General features: G+C 38.8%; 1 protein-coding gene across 2 annotated transcripts; it reads right to left on the minus strand.

Moving 5' to 3' along the window:
• Positions 1 to 434: 434 nt before the first annotated feature.
• Positions 435 to 5,018, minus strand: Cenpw (centromere protein W). 2 transcript variants are annotated; one of them, XM_021174781.2, is made up of 3 exons: positions 4,830 to 5,018; positions 2,920 to 3,033; positions 435 to 1,666 (listed from the first exon to the last, which is right to left on the minus strand). In XM_021174781.2, exons 1-3 carry the CDS (start codon positions 4,947 to 4,949, stop codon positions 1,640 to 1,642), a joined length of 261 nt encoding a protein of 86 aa, XP_021030440.1. In that variant the 5' UTR covers positions 4,950 to 5,018; the 3' UTR covers positions 435 to 1,639. The 2 variants fall into 2 exon arrangements, with proteins under 2 accessions (XP_021030440.1, XP_021030441.1); XM_021174782.2 differs by lacking the exon at positions 435 to 1,666 and having other exon boundaries at positions 2,916 to 2,993.
• Between the last annotated feature and the right edge of the window lie 13,076 nt (positions 5,019 to 18,094).

The raw sequence follows: 18,094 nt of genomic DNA on the forward strand, positions 1-18,094 counted from the left end.
GCCACCACGCCTGGCTGTTCCTTATTTTTAATTTTTGAACTATTTATCTGTAGATTACATCTTAAGTCCTTCAAAATTACTGCGATCTTTCTCCCATATAATTTGTATTTCCTAAATCTTCGTAAGCTGAAGCTGAATAATGTACTATAAGTATCACCAGAACTCACTTATGAGTTCTGTGAGATCAGAGTGAGTACTCTGATCTCTGGACTTATAACCACCAGAACTGACATAAATAAACTTGCTTATAAGCTCCCTGGTGAATGTCAATTTGTAATAGGAGCCCCAGCATAGACAAAAGCCACTGTGAGATGTGTGCAAATCTACATAATCCTGTCAGAAAAATTAAAATAACAAAAAAACTCTATTTACTAGAATGTGAATAAAATTACTGCCATATACTATTGGTAAAAATGTAGTACAATCACTCTATCTTGCTTTAGCTATGTAGTTTTTATTTGTTTTTTTTAAAGTTAAACATAGATTTGCCATTTTGACCTATCAATCAAACTTCTAGGCATTTTTCCTAGAAAAAAAAGTGAAAACTTACACAGATTTTATAAAATGTTTACAATCATTCATAGAAATTTTATTTATAGCAATCCCCAAATTTGACAAATCAAAATGCTCTTCAATAGGCAAACCAGCTATACAAAATATGGTGTATCCACACTCAGCAGTGAACACAAGCAATGACTGGGACAGAACACAAGGGTATTACAGTGAGTGAAAAACATCTCCAATGCTTATTTCTGACATCCTTCCATTCTCAAAACTATAGGGCTGGAGAAAAGTTGGTTAGGGTAGTAGACTAGCAGAGGACATGGTAGCTGGATGAGTATAAATCAACAAGACCTCTGTGGTACTGAGGTAGTTCTATAATTACATAAATCTGTACACATGATAAAATAGCATGGAGCTACATATATACTGTTTCAATTACCAAAGTCTTGCTCTTGATATATTGCACTATATATTCTATATAAGCATTGAGGAAACTGGGTGTTTAATGTAGAATGTATGTTTATATTAGCTTTGTAACTTCATATACTATCTGAATTATCTCAGAACAAAAGTGAAAACTGAATATTATATAGTAAGCGTCCAAAAGACTGACGTGGGAAAATGCCTTATCTACTAAATGCCATGACTGAAGAAAGCATGTCAGTTTGATTTACATCTTCTTGTTTGTGGTTTATAGATGGAAACAAGTTTGTAAAAACTTTAGCTGATGCTTACAATCTTCTAGTTGAGAAATTTTACTATTACTACTAGTGTAACAAAAAATAGTGTTTTGTGAATTCATCCAAAATTAACATTTTTAAAATGTACCCAGATTTTACTGTACATTGCTTTCTTAGAAGTTAAATTCACAGCATAATTCTGGCTAAATTCAAAGACATAAGCTTTAGTCAAAGGAGTACACATCTCTTCAAGCTATTCAATACAGCATGATTTCATTTTTGATACACTCAGGAATGACACAGTAACACAAAAGCAACTCAGAAGCCATTAATGAATAAAGCATAATTCCTCAATGTTTTAATAAACCACAATATAAACTGATACATACAAAGTGTTTTTATGATGTTACGACTTAAATTAATACATCATATAATGCTAAAGCACATGTTGACACCTAACCTCTGCTCTTCTTCAGAATTACCTGTAAGGGAGGAAATGAAGATATATATTATAGCTATGAAAAACAAGTCAGAATCACTGATCTGCAAGGTAAATGTTCTACATTTCTCTAGCACAGTCTACCTCTCAATAAATGGAAACATCTCTAGATTACCCAAACTGGTTTTAGATTCACTTTCATTCACAAACCTTGCCAATTACAATCCGAAGTATCAATGGTTGATTTCAAAACAGGTTTTGGGTATCATGTCATGTCATCCCCCCTGTACCCCCCCCAACAAATTAATGATCTAGAGTATTAAAAAAAAATAGTTCTCAAACTCAAAACAACTATAAAGTAGTATCAAACAGTATAAATCCTCGCAATATAAAACATCTCACAATTAAGCTTGAATTTTAACAGCTGGTCATCTTACATTGAATAACTTGCTTCACATACAATTTTCAAAACATAAAATGTTACGGAAATAAGACAAAGAGAAATATTAAAATTGTAAAAATTCTGGAAGGATGAGGCCCTAAGTTAGCTTGAAAACTATACAAATAAAAATAAAAATGTAAAAGAAACTGGCTATTACAGTTTAAAAAGAAAAAGAGACCTCAGGTTCCGTGGGTTGGCTCTGCAGAGAGAGACACTAACGGCTAAGGCTGATGACCTGTGTCTCAACCCACATTGTGGAGAAGACTAACTGCCAAAAGTTGCCCTGACCTCTACAGGTATGCCTTGACAAGTGTACACACACACAAACACATGCACACATGCATGCAGGCAAATAATAATGGCAATAAAAAATTTAGAAAATGCTAAGTATGTTATATATTTAGAAAAAAACAGGGGTGTAAATTGAAAACACTTTCATATACTCTTCATGCTCTTAATCATTGCATTGCTTTCAGAAAAGCCCTTAATTGGAATTTAATAGTTGTTGTGTTTCTCACTGAAGAGTATTCAGAAGCCTAATAAAAATTGCTAGGGCATGCCCAATGCCTTGGCTTCCCCAAGTAAGGCAGGACCAGCAAAGAGATAGTACTATGGGTACTATATAAGAAAATACCATGTGCTTAAACAAGTTTACAAAATGCTAAGTATGCTGTGTATTTTAACAAAGTTCAACAGCCTTCCTTGCTGGCGCATCTCACAGTCTATTCTAACTCTTCTAGCACTATGCTAGCCTACAGGTATTTTGAAATAAAAAGTATTTGAATCAGACAAAGATGATGGCCATAACAGTATTTTTAAAGTTAACTCTTGTTACTAAGAAAATTATATTTTACCTTTGCTGCAGCCAGTATATGATCCTTTTTGATAACTCTAGATTTACTTTCACAAGCATTTGTCCTGGACTCTGCTGCCAATCGCTGAACAAAAAGTAGGCAATTCAAATGGATCTTTAAAAGCAAAGCACATGTAGGGTTATATAATATATAAACCTTGTTAACATAAATTTATTACTCACAACTTTCTAACCCACAGCTTCTTCCAGGTTTGTGAGGGCACTATTCACAGGTATCGTGCACATTTTTTCTTGTATTATTTATATCAGTTACCAAGTATTCCAAACAATGATGACTCAGAAGCTTCAGGGCATTGTGCTTAAATAAAGAAGACAAAGGCTTCTGATTCCAGTTCCCAAACGAATGGAACAATCATCCCATAAGGCTGCATACTACACTGGGAGATAACATCAGAATTTGAAACACTGAGAATAATATTAATGCCTCAACAACTAACTGGTATGGTATTCATGCAAAAAACGTGCCTGCTTTAAATAGTACAAACTTTATGAATGGCATGGGGTGCTTTATCAGGTGTAATTATGAAGTTAATGGAGAGCAGAACACTGTAAGCAAAGAAATGTCAATGAGCAACAGCCTAAACAGGAGCTGACAAGAGTGACAGAACAGGAAACCAGCACCTGGGAGCAGCAACTGGCCGAAGGACCTTCCCTTTGCTACCACTACAAAGTGTTGGGCTTCAACTCTGCTTGACACCTACAGCACTCCAACGGAGTCCATACAGCCACGGGCCACTCCAGGACAGAAAATGGAAACTAAGCTACTAAAGAAAGGCCCAACAATCCCTTGAATCAGCTAGTGGTCTCCTGGATATTCCTCATCAGGTGGGTTTTGTTCTCTGTTAGACTCCAGGGAAAACAGAATAAACTATCAAAAGTGTATTCCACGGAAATCCCAGCTCACTTGCGCTATCTCAACCACTAAGGAGTCAGGGATGAGGAAAAAACAGCAATGGTGTGAGAGAGAGAGAGAGAGAGAGAGAGAGAGAGAGAGAGAGAGAGAGAGAGAGAGAGAGAGAGAGAATGAATGAAGATAATTTTGTAGTAGTCAAGAAAACCAGTATCTGGAGATGGCTCAGTGGTTAAGAGCATCTGCTGCTCTTCTGAAGGAGCCAAGTTCTCTGTATCCCTTGTCAGGCACTTGGGAGGCAAAGGCAGGGATGAAGGTTGGGGGCCAGGGTGTGTCTGTGAGTTCCAGCCTAGTCTACAAACTGAATTCCAGGACTTCCCGGGGCAGTTACAGAGAAACTCTGCCTTGAAAACAAACATACTCAGAGTGTTAGTGGTGGTGGCAGAGGTAGGCCGATCTTTGAGTTCGAAGCCAGCCTTGTCTACACATCAAGTTCCAGGACAGCCAGGGCTACACAGACAAACCCTGTCTTTAAAAAAAAAAACAAAACGAAACCAAAGTAAAACAAAACAACCACCACCACCCCCCTCAAAAAAAGGGCAGAAAACAAACTGATTTTACTTTCAGGCAGTAACATTGTTATTTATTTTGGGCCAATTAATTGGTGGAAAGCACTATATTTCAGGTAAACATGAGTCTGAAAAACGAGTCTTGAAAGTTTGAAAGACTTGACGCCACATCTACATGATCACTAGCAGCGGCCAAAGAGAAATGTGTTCGGTAAGAACATACAGGAGCTGGGGAGGCAGGCAGGGGGCCAAATCTGTTTGTAGCCGGTTTACCTTCCATACCGGGATCAATTAAACTAATCCCAGAGCCAGGCAGTCTCCTTAACGACTGGCCCTGGAAGCAATAAGGGGCGGGGCCTTCCGGCGGGAGTTTTGAACGGGCTCCCCGTCCTCCTTCCGCGGTCCCCGGGGCAGGGCGCTCCGCGGCCGGTCGTGGCTGGCGGGCCTGAGGGCCGAGAGAGCAGGACTTACCAGGAGGTCGCAGCACCTCCCCAGACCTAGGTGCGGCTTCTTCTGCTTTAAGAAGCGTTTGAGGAAGGCGCGGGGCGCCTTGCGCTTTACCCGCCTAGTGGCTGTGGTGGAGGGCGCCATCCTCGCGGCCCGTCGCAGGTCAGGGCCGCTCACCACAGACTGACGCGCCACTTGCCTCCCCACACCCCAGAGTGGTCGATTTGAATTGGCCGCGGGTCGGCGCACGGTTGTGACGTCACTGAAAGCCACACCCACCGCAGCACCGGAAGCGCAGGCTGGAGGATGGACTCCCCAGGAAAAGGGTGTGTCCTGCGAACCCACTGCTTCAAGGTCTCTCAGGCTTGCTTTGCTATATTTTTGCTTGTAGTTTTCTATGGTGCTGTAGTTCGACTCTTGGTTCCAGAGAAAGGATGAGAAATTGTGAAAATAGTCAATAAGCCCAGTAAAACCCTTCTGTGCTCACCAAGCTATCCATATAGCAACTGAATTCTAATGAATAAGAAAGTAAATGAAAGAAGTTTGTGTTTTATTAGGAACTTAGGCCTGATTTTTTTATATTAACAGCAAGCAACATATATTTTTATATTATTGCATTTGGCTTTACATGAGATTCTTTTTTCTTACACCAGATTTTCTGCACAAATGTTCTCCCTTCAATGTTCCCTCCGTTAACTTCCCTATAGCTTTCAAATATACTTTCTTTTTCTTTTATTGAAAATACATTTATTTTTCATAAGCTGTATTCTGAGTGCAATTTCCCCTCTCTTACCAGCTCCAAAATGCTCCAAATTTCTGTTCCTATTCAAATCAATACCCTTTCAGTCTCTCCTCAGAAAACAAAACGGGATCTAACAAATACTAATAAAATAAAATAACATAAAGCAAAAACAATCAGAAGGAAAAACAAACAAAAGAAAAAGAGCCAAGGAAAAAACACAGAAAGCATCTAGAGGCAGAAGCACACATTTGAGCACACAAGAATTCAATAAAAAACACAAAAGCAGAAGCAATATTATATATTCTCTTTTTTTGCCATATAATCCTATATTTAATTTTCATTCTTATAGTAATGAGGCTACTGCAAGCCAATTCAGATATTGTCTTTACAATACTGTGGTGTCAAAAAAAAAAAAAAAAGCCTACAAAATGCAATGTCTGTTCTTGTGTGTACACTGAATCCCCAGCTAAATACCCCTGTGCCAATTAAATGGTATTAAGAGATATGGAAGAACTGGAGCCTATTAAAAGATTTTATCAGGAAGTTTATAATTCTTCAAAGTTTCAAAGACTCATCAGACAAGAAAGACTTAAATGTTGCTGGCGCATGCATTTAATCTTCAGGTCAAAACCACGGTCTTTTTCCCCATGAACACATCATTTTAGGTCTTTCTTGAGCTTCTTCTGTCAGATTCCTAGGACATTCTTTCTATCAAACATTTTCTTTCTTTTTTTTTTTTGCCTTTTTTTATTAGATATTTTCTTTATTTACATTTCAAATGCAATCACTAAAGTTCCCTATACCTTCCGTCCACCCTGCTTCCCTACTCATCCATTCCCACTTCTTGGCCCTGGCATTCCCCTGTACTGGGGCATATAAAGTTTGCAATACCAAGGGGCCTCTCTTTCCAGTGATGGCCAACTAGGCCATCTTCTGCTACATATGCAACTAGAGACACGAGTTCTGGGGGATACTTTTTAGTTCATATTGTTGTTCCACCTATAGCGTTGCAGACCCCTTCAGGTCCTTGGGTACTTTCTCTAGCTCCACCATTGGGGGTCCTGTGTCCCATCTTATAGATGACTGTGAGCATCCACTTCTGTATTTGCCAGGCACTGGCATAGCCTCACAGGAGACAGCTATATCAGGGTCATTTCAGCAAAATCTTGCTGGCATATGCAATAGTGTCTGGGTTTAGTGGCTGAATATGGGATGGATCCCCAGGTGGGGTAGTCTCTGGATGGTCCATCCTTTCATCTTAGCTCCAAATTTTGTCTCTGTAACTCCTTCCATGGGTATTTTGTTCCCTATTCTAAGGAGGAATTAAGTATCCACACTTTGGTCTTCGATCTTCTTAATTTTCTTGTATTTTTCAGATTGTATCTAAGTTTCTGGGCTAATATCCACTTATTGATGAGTTTATATCAAGTGACTTCTTTTGTGATTGGGTTGCCTCACTAAGAATGATATCCTCCAGATACATCCATTTGCCCAAGAATTTCATAATTTCATTGTTCTTAATAGCTGAGTAGTGCTCCATTGTGTAAATGTACCACATTATCTGTACCCATTCCTCTGTTGACGGACATCTGGGTTCTTTCCAGCTTCTGTCTATTATAAATTAGGCTGCTATGAACATAGTGGAGCATGTATCCTTATTACAAGTTGGAACATCTGGGTATATGCCCAGGAGAGGTATTGCTGGATCCTCTGGTAGTACTATGTCCAATTTTCTGAGGAACGGCCAGACTGATTTCCAGAGTGGTTGTACAATCCCACCAGCAATAGAGGAGGGTTCCTCTTTCTCCACATCCTTGCCAGCATCTGCTGCACCTGAATTCTGATCTTAGACATTCTAACTGGAGTGAGGTGGAATATCAAGGTTGTTTTGATTTGCATTTCCCTGATGATTAAAAATGTTGAACATTTTTTTCAGGTGCTTCTCAGCCCTTCAGTTTTCCTCAATTGAAAATTCTTTGTTTGGCTCTGTAACCCATTTTTAATGGGTTATTTGAATTTCTGGAGTCCAGCTTCTTGAGCTCTTTGTATATATTGGATATTAGTCCCCTATCAGATTTAGGATAGGTAAAAATCCTTTCCNAATCTGTTGGTGGCGTTTTTGTCTTATTGACGGTGTCTTTTACCTTTCAGAAGCTTTGCAATTTCATGAGGTCCCATTTGTCAATTCTTGATCTTACAGCACAAGCCATTGGTGTTCTGTTTAGGAATGTTTCCTCAGTGCCCATACCTTTGAGGCTTTTTCCCACTTTCTCCTCTATAAATTTCAGTGTCTCTGGTTTTATGTGGAGTTCTTTGATCCACTTAGACTTGAACTTTGTATGAGGACATAAGAATTGGATCAATTCACATTCTTCTATATGATAACGGCCAGTTTGTGCAAGCACCATTTGTTAAAAATGCTGTCATTTTCCACTGGATGGATTTAGCTACCTTGTCAAAGATCAAGTGATCATTGGTATGTGGGTTCATTTCTGGGTCTTCAATTCTATTTCATTGATCTACCTGTCTCTTGCTGTACCGAGTACCATGCAGTTTTTGTTTGTTTTTTTGTTTTTTTTTTTTTATCACAATTGCTTTGTACTATAGCTTAAGGTCAGGCATGGTGATTCCAACAGAGGTTCTTCTATTGTTGAGAATAGTTTTTTGCTATCCTAGGTTTTTTATTACTCCAGATGAATTTGCAAATTGCCCTTTCTAACTCGGTAAAGAATTGAGTTGGAATTTTGATGGGGATTGCATTGAATCTGTAGATTGCTTTTGGCAGGATAGCCAATTTGACTATAATAATCCTGCCAATCTATAAGCATGGGAGATCTTTCCATCTTCTGAGTCTTCTTCAATTTCTTTCTTCAGAGACTTGGAGTTCTTATCATACAGATCTTTCACATCCTTAGCTAGAGTCACACCAAGTTATTTTATATTATTTTTGACTATTGTGAAGGGTGTTGTTTCCCTAATTTATTTCTCAGCCTGAAAATCCTGTGTGTATAGAAAATCAATTGATTTATTTGAGTTAATTATATATTCAGCTACTTCACTGAAGTTGTTTATCAAGTTTAGGAATTCTCTGGTGGAATTTTTGGGGTCACTTATATATATTATCATATCATCTGCAAATATTGATATTTTGACTTCTTCCTTTCCAATTTGAATTTCTTTGATCTCCTTTTGTTGTCTAATTGCTCTGGACAGGACTTCAAGTACTATATTGAATAGGTAGGGGGAAAGTGGACAGCCTTGTCTAGTCCCTGATTTTAGTGGGATTGCTTTGAGTTTCTCTCCATTTAGTTTGATGTTGACTACTGGTTTGCTGTACATTGCTTTTATTATGTTTAGTTATGGGTCTTGAATTCCTGATCTTTTCAAGACTTTTATCATGAAGGGGTGTTGGATTGTGTCAAATGCTTTCTCAGCATCTAATGAGATGACCATGTGGTTTTTGTCTTTGAGTTTGTTTATATACTGGATTACATTGATAGATTTCCGTATATTAAACCATCCCTGAATCCCTTGGATGAAGCCTACTTGGTCATGATGGATGATCGTTTTGATGAATTCTTGGATTCGATTAGCAAGGATTTTATTGAGTATTTTTGCATTGATATTCACAAAGCAAGTTGGTCTGATGTTCTCTTTCTTTGTTGGATATTTGTGTGGTTTAGATATCAGGGTAATTGTGGCTTCATAGAATGAGTTGGTTAGAGTACCTTCTGTTTCCATTTTGTGGAGTAGTTTGAAGAAAATTGGAATTAGGTCTTCTTTGAAGGTGTGATAGAGCTCTGCAATAAACCCATCTGGTCCTGGGCTTTTTTTGGTTGGGAGACTATTGATGACTGCTTCTATTCCTTTTGGGGAAATGGGACTGTTTAGATCGTTAATATGATCCTGATTTAACTTTGGTACCTGGTATCTGTCTCGGAAGTTGTCCATTTCGTTCAGGTTTTCTAGTTTTGTTGAGTATAGCCTCTTGTATTAGGATCTGATGATGTTTTGGATTTCCTCAGGTTCTGTTGTTATGTCTCCTTTTTCATTTCTGATTGTATTAATTAGGATACTCTCCCTGTGCCCTCTAATTAGTCTGGCTAAGGTTTTATATATCTTGTTGATTTTCTCAAAGAACCAGCTCCTGGTTTGGTTGATTCTTTGAATATTTCTTTTTGTTTCCACTTGGATGATTTCAGCCCTAAGTTTGATTATTTCCTGATGTCTACTCCTCTTGGGTGAATTTGCTTCCTTCCGTTCTAGAGCTTCTAGGTGTGTTGTCAGACTGCTAGTGTATGCTCTCTCTAATTTCTTTTTGGAGGAACTCAGAGCTATGAGTTTTCCTCTTAGGACTGCCTTCATTGTGTCCTATAATTTGGGTATGTTGTGGCTTCATTTTTCATTAAACTCTAAAAAGTCTTTAATTTCTTTATTTCCTCCTTGACCAAGGCATCATTGAGTAGAGTGTTGTTCAGTTTCCATGTGAATGTTGGCTTTCCATTATTTATGCTGCTATTGAATATCAACCTTAGTCTGTGGAGTCAGATAGGATGCATGGGATAATTTCAATATTTTTGTATCTGTGGAGGCCTGTTTTGTGACCAATTATATGGTCAGTTTTGGAGGAGATACCATGTGGTGCTGAGAAAAATGTATATTCTTTTGTTTTAGGATAAAATGTTCTTTAGATATCTATTAAATCCATTTGTTTCATAACTTCTGTTAGTGTCCATGTGTCTCTATTTAGTTTCTGTTTCCAGGATCTGTTCATTGGTGAGAGTGGAGTGTTAAAGTCCCCCACCATTATTGTGTGAGGTGCCATGTGTGCTTTGAGCATTACTAAAGTTTCTTTAATGAATGTGGCTGCTCTTGGTATTTGGAGCATAGATAATCTTGGTAGATTTTACCTTTGATGATTATCAAGTGACCCTCCTTGTCTTTTTTGATAACTTTGGGTTGGAAATCAATTTTATTCGATATTAGAATGGCTACTCCAGCTTATTTCTTCAGACCATTTGCTTAAAAATTGTTTTCCAGTCTTTCACTCTGAGTCAGTGTCTGTCTTTTTCCCTGAGGTGGGTTTTCCTGTAAGCAGCAAATTGTTGGGTCCTCTTTGTGTAGCCAGTCTATTACTCTATGTCTTTTTATTGGGGAATTGAGTCTATTGATGCTTAGAGCAATTAAAGAAAATAATTATTGCTTCCTGTTATTTTTGTTGTTAAAGTTGGTATTCTGTTCTTGTAGCTGTTTTCTTTTAGGTTTGTTGAAGGATTTCTTGCTTTTTCTAGGGTGTAGTTTCCATCCTTGTGTTGGTGTTTTCCCATTATTATCCTTTGAAGGGCTGGATTTTTGGAAAGATATTGTGTGAATTTGGTTTTGTCATGGAATACTTTGGGTTCTCCATCTATGGTAATTAAGAGTTTTGCTAGGTATAGTAGCCTGGGCTGGCATTTGTGTTCTCTTAGGGTCTGTATAACATCTTTCCAGGATCTTCTGGCTTTCATAGTCTCTGGTGAGAAGTCTGATGCAATTCTTAATGGCCTACCTTTATATGTTACTTGACCCTCTTCCCTTACTGCTTTTAACATTCTATCTGTATTTAGTTCATTTGTTGTTCTGATTATTATGTGTCAGGAGGAATTTCTTTTCTGGTCCAGTCTATTTGGAGTTCTGTAGGCTTCTTGTATATTCTTGGGCATCTCTTTCTTTAGGTTTGNGAAGTTTTCTTCTATAATTTTATTGAAGATATTTCCTGGCCCTTTAAGTTGAAAATCTTCATTCTCATCTTCTCCTATTATTCATAGGTTTGGTCTTCTCATTGTGTCCTGGATTTCCTGTATGTTTTGAGTTAGGATCTTTTTGCATTTTGCATTTTCTTTGATTGTTGTGCAGATGTTCTCTATGGATTCTTCTGCACCGGAGACTCTCTCTTCCATTTCTTGTATTCTGTTGCTGATTCTCACATCTATGGTTCATGATTTCTTTCCTAAGGTTTCTATCTCCAGTGTTGTCTCACTTTGGGTTTTCTTTATTGTTTCTACTTCCCTTTTTAGGTCTTGGATGATTTTGTTCAATTCCATCACCTATTTGGTTGTGTTTTTCTGTAAGTCTCTAAGGGATTTTTGTGTTTCCTCTTTAAGGACTTCTACCTGTTTAGCAGTGTTTTCTTCTAATTCTTTAAGGACTTCTACCTTTTTAGCAGTGTTCTCCTGTATTTCTTTAAGTGAGTTATTAATGCCCTTCTTAATGTCTTCTACCAGCATCATGAGATGCAATTTTGAAATCGAATCTTGCTTTTCGGGTGTGCGGAGTATCCAGGACTTGCTGAGGTGGGAGTGCTGGGTTCTGATGATGGTGAGAAATCCTGGTTTCTGTTGGTAAGATTCTTTTACTTGCCTTTCGCCATCTGGTAATCTCTGGTGTTAGTTGTTATAGTTTTCTATTTTTTGAGCCTGTTCCTCCTGTGATTCTGTTAGCCTCTGTCAGCAGTCCTGGGAGTCCAGCTCTCTCCTGAGTCTCAGTGGTCAGAATACTCTCTGCAGGCAAACTCTCCTCTTGCAGGGGAGGTGCACAGAGGTCTGGCGTTCAGACCTGCCTCTTGGCTGAAGATGAAGGCCTGGAACAGGGCTTGTCCCAGAAGATGTTGTCACCTCTGCAGTCTGTTCGTTCACCTGCACAGACTGGTCTCCAAGGGACCCAGGACACAAAATGGCTCCTTCACCTGCTCAGGCCCTCAGAGCCCTCCCACATGGTCACCTCTCCTCTGGTGGGGAAGGCGCCAGGATGTCTGGAGCACAAAATGAGGGGCTGTCCCAGAAGCTATGTTGCTTCTGCCTGTCCCAGAAGCTGTGTCGCTTCTGCAGTCTGCTCGCTCACCTTCCATAGTCCGGAGCTGATCTGTGCAGACTGGTCTCAGAGGGACCCAGGACACAACATCAATATTATATATTCTAAATACCAGTAAAGTTAACATAAAGTGTTCTGACAAAACATTATGAGACAGAGAACCTTCAAAGATGCCACTGAGTTCTAGTTGTGTTGGCTAGCTACTGTTGGGCCTGGTGCATGCTCTTAAGAGTGGTTTGCATCCATGGTGAGACACTGTTAGAGAAAACTAACTTTTAATTTGCGAGTTATCAAATGGAGATTATTGCTTGGTTAGGGATGGGGTCTTGTGACTACTTCTCTCAGCACTGGGGGCCCAAGTGGCACAGACCCATGCTGGCCCTGCTCATTCTGAAACAATCTCTGTGAATTTGTATGTACATTACTCTTGCTGTGTTTCAAAGGTTTTGTTTCCTTGTTTTGTTCTCCATCCCTGCTGACTACTAAAAATCTTCTACCCTGCATATTGTCTCACTGTTGGCCTCTGTTACTTGTTGCCATATACTTGAGGAGGAAGGTACTCTGATGATGACTAAGCAAAACACTAATCTATGAGTATAGAAGAATGTTATTAGGAGTCCTTTTATGGCTATGTTTCTTTAGCAGAACAGTATTTGGTTTTCCTTTAAGTCCCTGACCTGTCTAGTCTCAGGTTCTTTGTCAACCAGGCAATGCTGGGGATGGGTTGTATAGTGGTTTGAAAGGGAATGGCCCTCACAGACTCATGTGTTTCAATGCTCGGCTGCAGGGAGTGGTACTTTAGGAACTGTGGCCTTTTGGAGGAAATGTGGCCTTGTTAGAGAAATTATGTCACTATTTAAGAGGGCTTTGAGGCCTCCTGTGCTCAAGCTCTGCACCGTGTGGAAGAGACCCTTCTGGCTGCCTTAAGATGAAAATGTAGAACTCTCAGTTCCTCAAGCACTATGCCTGCCTTCATGCTACCATGCTTCCCACCATGATAATAGCAAACTAAACTTCTGAAACTGTAAGTCATCCTAATTAAACATTATCCTTTATAAAAGTTGCCTTTGTGTTCACAGCAATGACTCTCTAAGACAAGTTCCATCTCATAGAATGGAACTTATGTCTAATAAGTTATTAGTTAACTACTCCCACAAGCTTTGTGTTAATATTCACACACCTCACAGGCAGATCATCATCATAGACTGAAGAGTTTGTAGCTGAGTTGATGTTTACCTTTTTCCTTTGGTAATGTGATAAGTACCGCATTCCAGTACCATGAACACTGTAAGGATGAAGTTTCTAGTTAGATACTGGCCCAGCTTCTCCTGTTTATTGAGTTATGTAGGTGCTATCTTCAGCAATGGGTACAAACCATCCATTTGGAGAAAATAACTAATAGCCTTGTAAATAGCCTTAGTTATTTGTGGGTGCCTGTAGGGCTTCTTTGACCAACACTTGAGGCTTCATTTTATGCCAAAGGATATCCATTTGTGTTCAGTTTCTCCTGTTCTTTGAGGATTCCTTTTAGATTATCTTTATATATGTCTATATTTTAGGAAGCTTCTACTCTATTGGGTTTCCATATAACCTTTCAAATGGCCCTTAGTTTTAGCTGTCCCTCCCCATATTCCATCCTTAGCCTCATTTTTCCATCCTCTCCCTATTTGAGCCTCCAATTCTAGTCCACTACTCATCCATTGATAACTCTTCTGTTTCTCCTTCCTAGAGTGATCCAATCCTTCACCCAGTCCTATAATACACACTTAACCTCGGTGGTTGTATGAACTGTAGTCTGCTTATTGAATACATAACAGATAATTCTACAGATAAGAGAACGGATGTCATATATATCTTTTTAGTTCTGAGTTATCTGACTCCATATAATTTTTTCTAGCTTAGCCCATTTAACTGAAAATTTTATGATTTAATTTTTGCAACAGCTAAATAATATTCCTTTGTGTAAATGTACCATACCACACCTTGTTTATCCATTTATCCATTGATGGACATCTAGGTTGTTTCCAATTTCTGGCTATTATAAATAGAGCAACAATGAACATGTTTGAGCAAGTGTCTATGTAGTAGAATATAGAATCCTTTGGATATATACCTAAGTAATATAGCTGGCTCTTGACGTAGATCAATTCCCATACGTTGAACTTCTATCACTAATATAACAAATGCCAAAAGTGCAATGTCTTAAAACAACATAGATTCATTATCTTAGATTGCTGAAAATCCAAAGTCCTAAAATAAAGGTCCTATCAGGATGTGTGCCGTCTAGAATCTTGGAGAAGGGAAATATTAGAATTATTGAGAGCAAGACCTGGAAGAAACCTACAGAAATCAATCCAGAGGTGCTTTCTGCTCTGGCCAAGTAGTCATGGAATGAGCACATAAACAAGCTTGCTTTTATGTACTACTCCAGGGATGGGAAATGTCATACCTCCTCCACCCTTTATGCAGGTGCAAGGGTCCAGCATTGACATGATGGGGGTCATCACAGATTAGGGATACTTGGTAGGTGAATAAAAAAAACAAAATTGAGATATAAGCTGACAGACTGTTCTTGGAGTGAGAGCTCCTAAACTCAGGAGTCAGAGTACTCCCTAGACTTGACTCAGCCCCAGTCTTTTATTGAAATCATACAGGGCAGTTAGGTTACAAAGTTCATAGGTGGGTGGGTAAATGCTTCTGTTTTCCTGTGCCAACATTTTCTTGTGATTCAGAGGAGTACAGATTTAGAACAGAATAAAAGGAACTATACTATCTCAAACATAAAACTTTTGTAGCAAGCACATTTTTTAAATATATATCTCCCGAGCACCAGTCTCTCGTGAGATCAAGGGCAGCAGTATTGCAATTACAAAGACAATATATTTCAGACATGTAAGAGACAGCATGGTTTCATAAAGGGGAAAACATAAGGTAATACTGCTAACCCCAACAGTCTTTGTAGTTCTTCCTGTACAGGTCCGACCTATGCACCATCTATTGTTCTGGCTGTTCTAATTTTCTACATTTTAATTCTTCTTGTAGACACTTAATTCTCTTTTCTTTGGGAATACAGTCCTATGACAATTTGCTCCAAGGTGATCTTTAAAATACAGCGAAGGACACGTTCCTTTGCCAATATTCCTTTCTAGATCTGGGTCCCATACCCTAATCCCACAAGTTCTCCAATCCTGGTAAAACATCCAGGATCCCATCTACAAAAACATCCTCATTTAACCTTTTTGGAGAATTCTTTGGAGCTGCCACCATAGGCCCTGAACACAAGGAACCCACTGATGACTTTCTGAGAAATATCTGAAAGTTACCCCATCCTCAGTTACATAATTAAAATGTCCTGTTTTTATTATACAAAATTGTGAAAAAGACTGGGGGAACAGTTATACAGACCCTAAGAGAACACAAATGTCAGCCCAGGCAAAACTCTCAACTACCATAGATGGAGAAACCAAAGTATTCCATGACAAAAACAAAATTACACAATATCTTTACAAGAATCCAGACCTTCAAACGATAATAAAAGGAAAAGTCCAACAAAAGGAGGGAAACTATGCCCTAGAAAATGCAAGAAAGTAGTCTTTCAACAAACCTAAAAGAAGATAGCCACGAGAACAGAATCTCAACTCTTAACAACAAAAATAACAGGAAGCAATAATTACTTTTCCTTAATATCTTTTAATATCAATGGTCTCAATTCCCCAATAAAAAGACATAGACTAGCAGACTAGCTATGTAAACATGACCCAACATTTTGCTGCATACAGGAAACCCACCTCAGACAGACACTATCTCAGTGTAAAAGGCTGGAAAACAATTTTCCAAGCAAATGGTCTGAAGAAACAAGCTGAAGTAGCCATTCTAATAACAAATAAAATTGTCTTTCAACCTAAAGTTATCAAAAAAGACAAGGAGGGGCACTTCATATTCATCAAAGGTAATATCTACCAAGATGAAGTCTCAATTCTGAACATCTATGCTCCAAATGCAAGGGCATCCACATTCATTAAAGAAACTTTAGTAAAGCTCAAAGCACACAGTGCACCACACATAATAATAGTGGGAGACTTCAACATGCCATTCTCAACAATGGACATATCCTGGAAACAGAAACTAAACAGAAACATAGTGAAACTAACAGAAGTTATGAACCAAATGGATCTAACAGATATTTATAGAACATTTTTATCCTAAAACAAAAGGATATACCTTCTCAGCACCTCATGGTAACTTCTCCAAAACTGACTATATAATTGGTCATGAAACAAGCCTAAACAGATACAAAAATACTGAAATTATCACATGCATCCTATCAGACCACCAGGGACTAACGCTGATCTTCAATGACAACATAAATAATAGAAAGCCCACATACATGTGGAAGCAGAATAACACTCTACTTGTGGGCCTGGGTACCAGAGGTTTTCCACGGAGATCCCTGTCCAGGCCTGGTGCAAGAGTTCCAGCAAAGGGAAGTGAGTGCAGGCATGGAGATGAAATCTCTGCTGCGCCTTACAGGTCACTGTGTTACTCCGAGACTCTCTGAACTGAGTCAGGTCTGGCTGGGCAGACAAGAAGCTGACTATCCAGTAAGGAGTACGGCAGAAATTCAGGTGGCTTTTGGGGAGAGAAGATCTCTTCCCAAGTGTTATATATAGCTCATGGAACAAAAGACTTAGATGAAGGAGTAGTTCTCGCGAACCTTTAATTCCCTGGATGGATTTATTTTAGTTTTGGGGATTGTTCAAGGTTCCACAGCAGGTACCTCTCATTGGCTTGGAATGACAGTTTGGTGAAAACTTTATATGCATGTGGGAAGGCTTGGTGCTACTCCTATGTGACTGATAGCCACAAACCTCTCCAGTGGGGGCTGTGGGGACATTAACTTCAACAGGAACCAGGGGTCCAGGAGGCATGATCAAACACATTCCTTCCCATGTAGGTGGAAATTACCACCCAACAGGTCCCACCAGGGTTCAAGATTTATGCTCCACTGGAGACCAGGCTGTCTGTGTACAGCCCATTGCCCTACTCAATGATAACTTGGTCAGGGAAGAAATAAAAAAAATTAAATACATTTTAGAGTTTAATGAAAATGAAGCCAGAACATACCCAAATGTATGGGGAACAATGAAATCAGTCCTAAGAGGAAAACTCTCAGCTCTGAGTGCCTCCAAAAGGAAACTGGAGAGAGCATACACTAACAGATTGACAGCACACCTAAAGGCTCTAGAACAAAAGAAAACAAATTCACAAAAGAGGAGTAGAAGTCAGAAAATAATCAAACTCATGACTGAAATCAACCAAGTGGAAACAGAAATCTACAAAGAATCAACCAAACCAAGAGCTGGTTCTTTGAGAAAATTAACAGGATAGATAAACATTATCCAGACTAACAAGAGGGCACAGGGACAGTATCCTAATTAACAAAATCAGAAAGAAAATGGGAGACATACCATCAGAACCTGAGGAAATGCAAAAAAATCATTAGATCCTACTATAAAAGCCTATACTCAACAAAACTGGAAAACCTGGATGAAATGGACAATTTTCTAGACAGATACCAGGTACCAAAGTTAAATCAGGATCAGATTAATGATCTTAACAGTCCCTTTTCCCCTAAAGAAAAAGAAACAATCATTAATAGTCTCCCAAAAACAAAACAAAAGTCCAGGACTAGAAAGGT

The sequence above is a fragment of the Mus caroli genome, chromosome 10 (assembly GCF_900094665.2).
Source record: "Mus caroli chromosome 10, CAROLI_EIJ_v1.1, whole genome shotgun sequence".
NCBI lineage: Eukaryota > Metazoa > Chordata > Mammalia > Rodentia > Muridae > Mus > Mus caroli.

What these genes read in the sequence shown, in the direction of transcription:
- Cenpw (XM_021174781.2), bottom strand. Translation starts at nt 4,949, where the DNA reads ATGGCGCCCTCCACCACAGCCACTAGGCGGGTAAAGCGCAAGGCGCCC. An exon ending in GGAGGTGCTGCGACCTCCTG is followed by an intron (nt 3,034 to 4,829) that starts GTAAGTCCTGCT and finishes TTGCTTTTAAAG; the next exon opens with ATCCATTTGAATTGCCTACT. An exon ending in ATATACTGGCTGCAGCAAAG is followed by an intron (nt 1,667 to 2,919) that starts GTAAAATATAAT and finishes CCTCCCTTACAG; the next exon opens with GTAATTCTGAAGAAGAGCAG.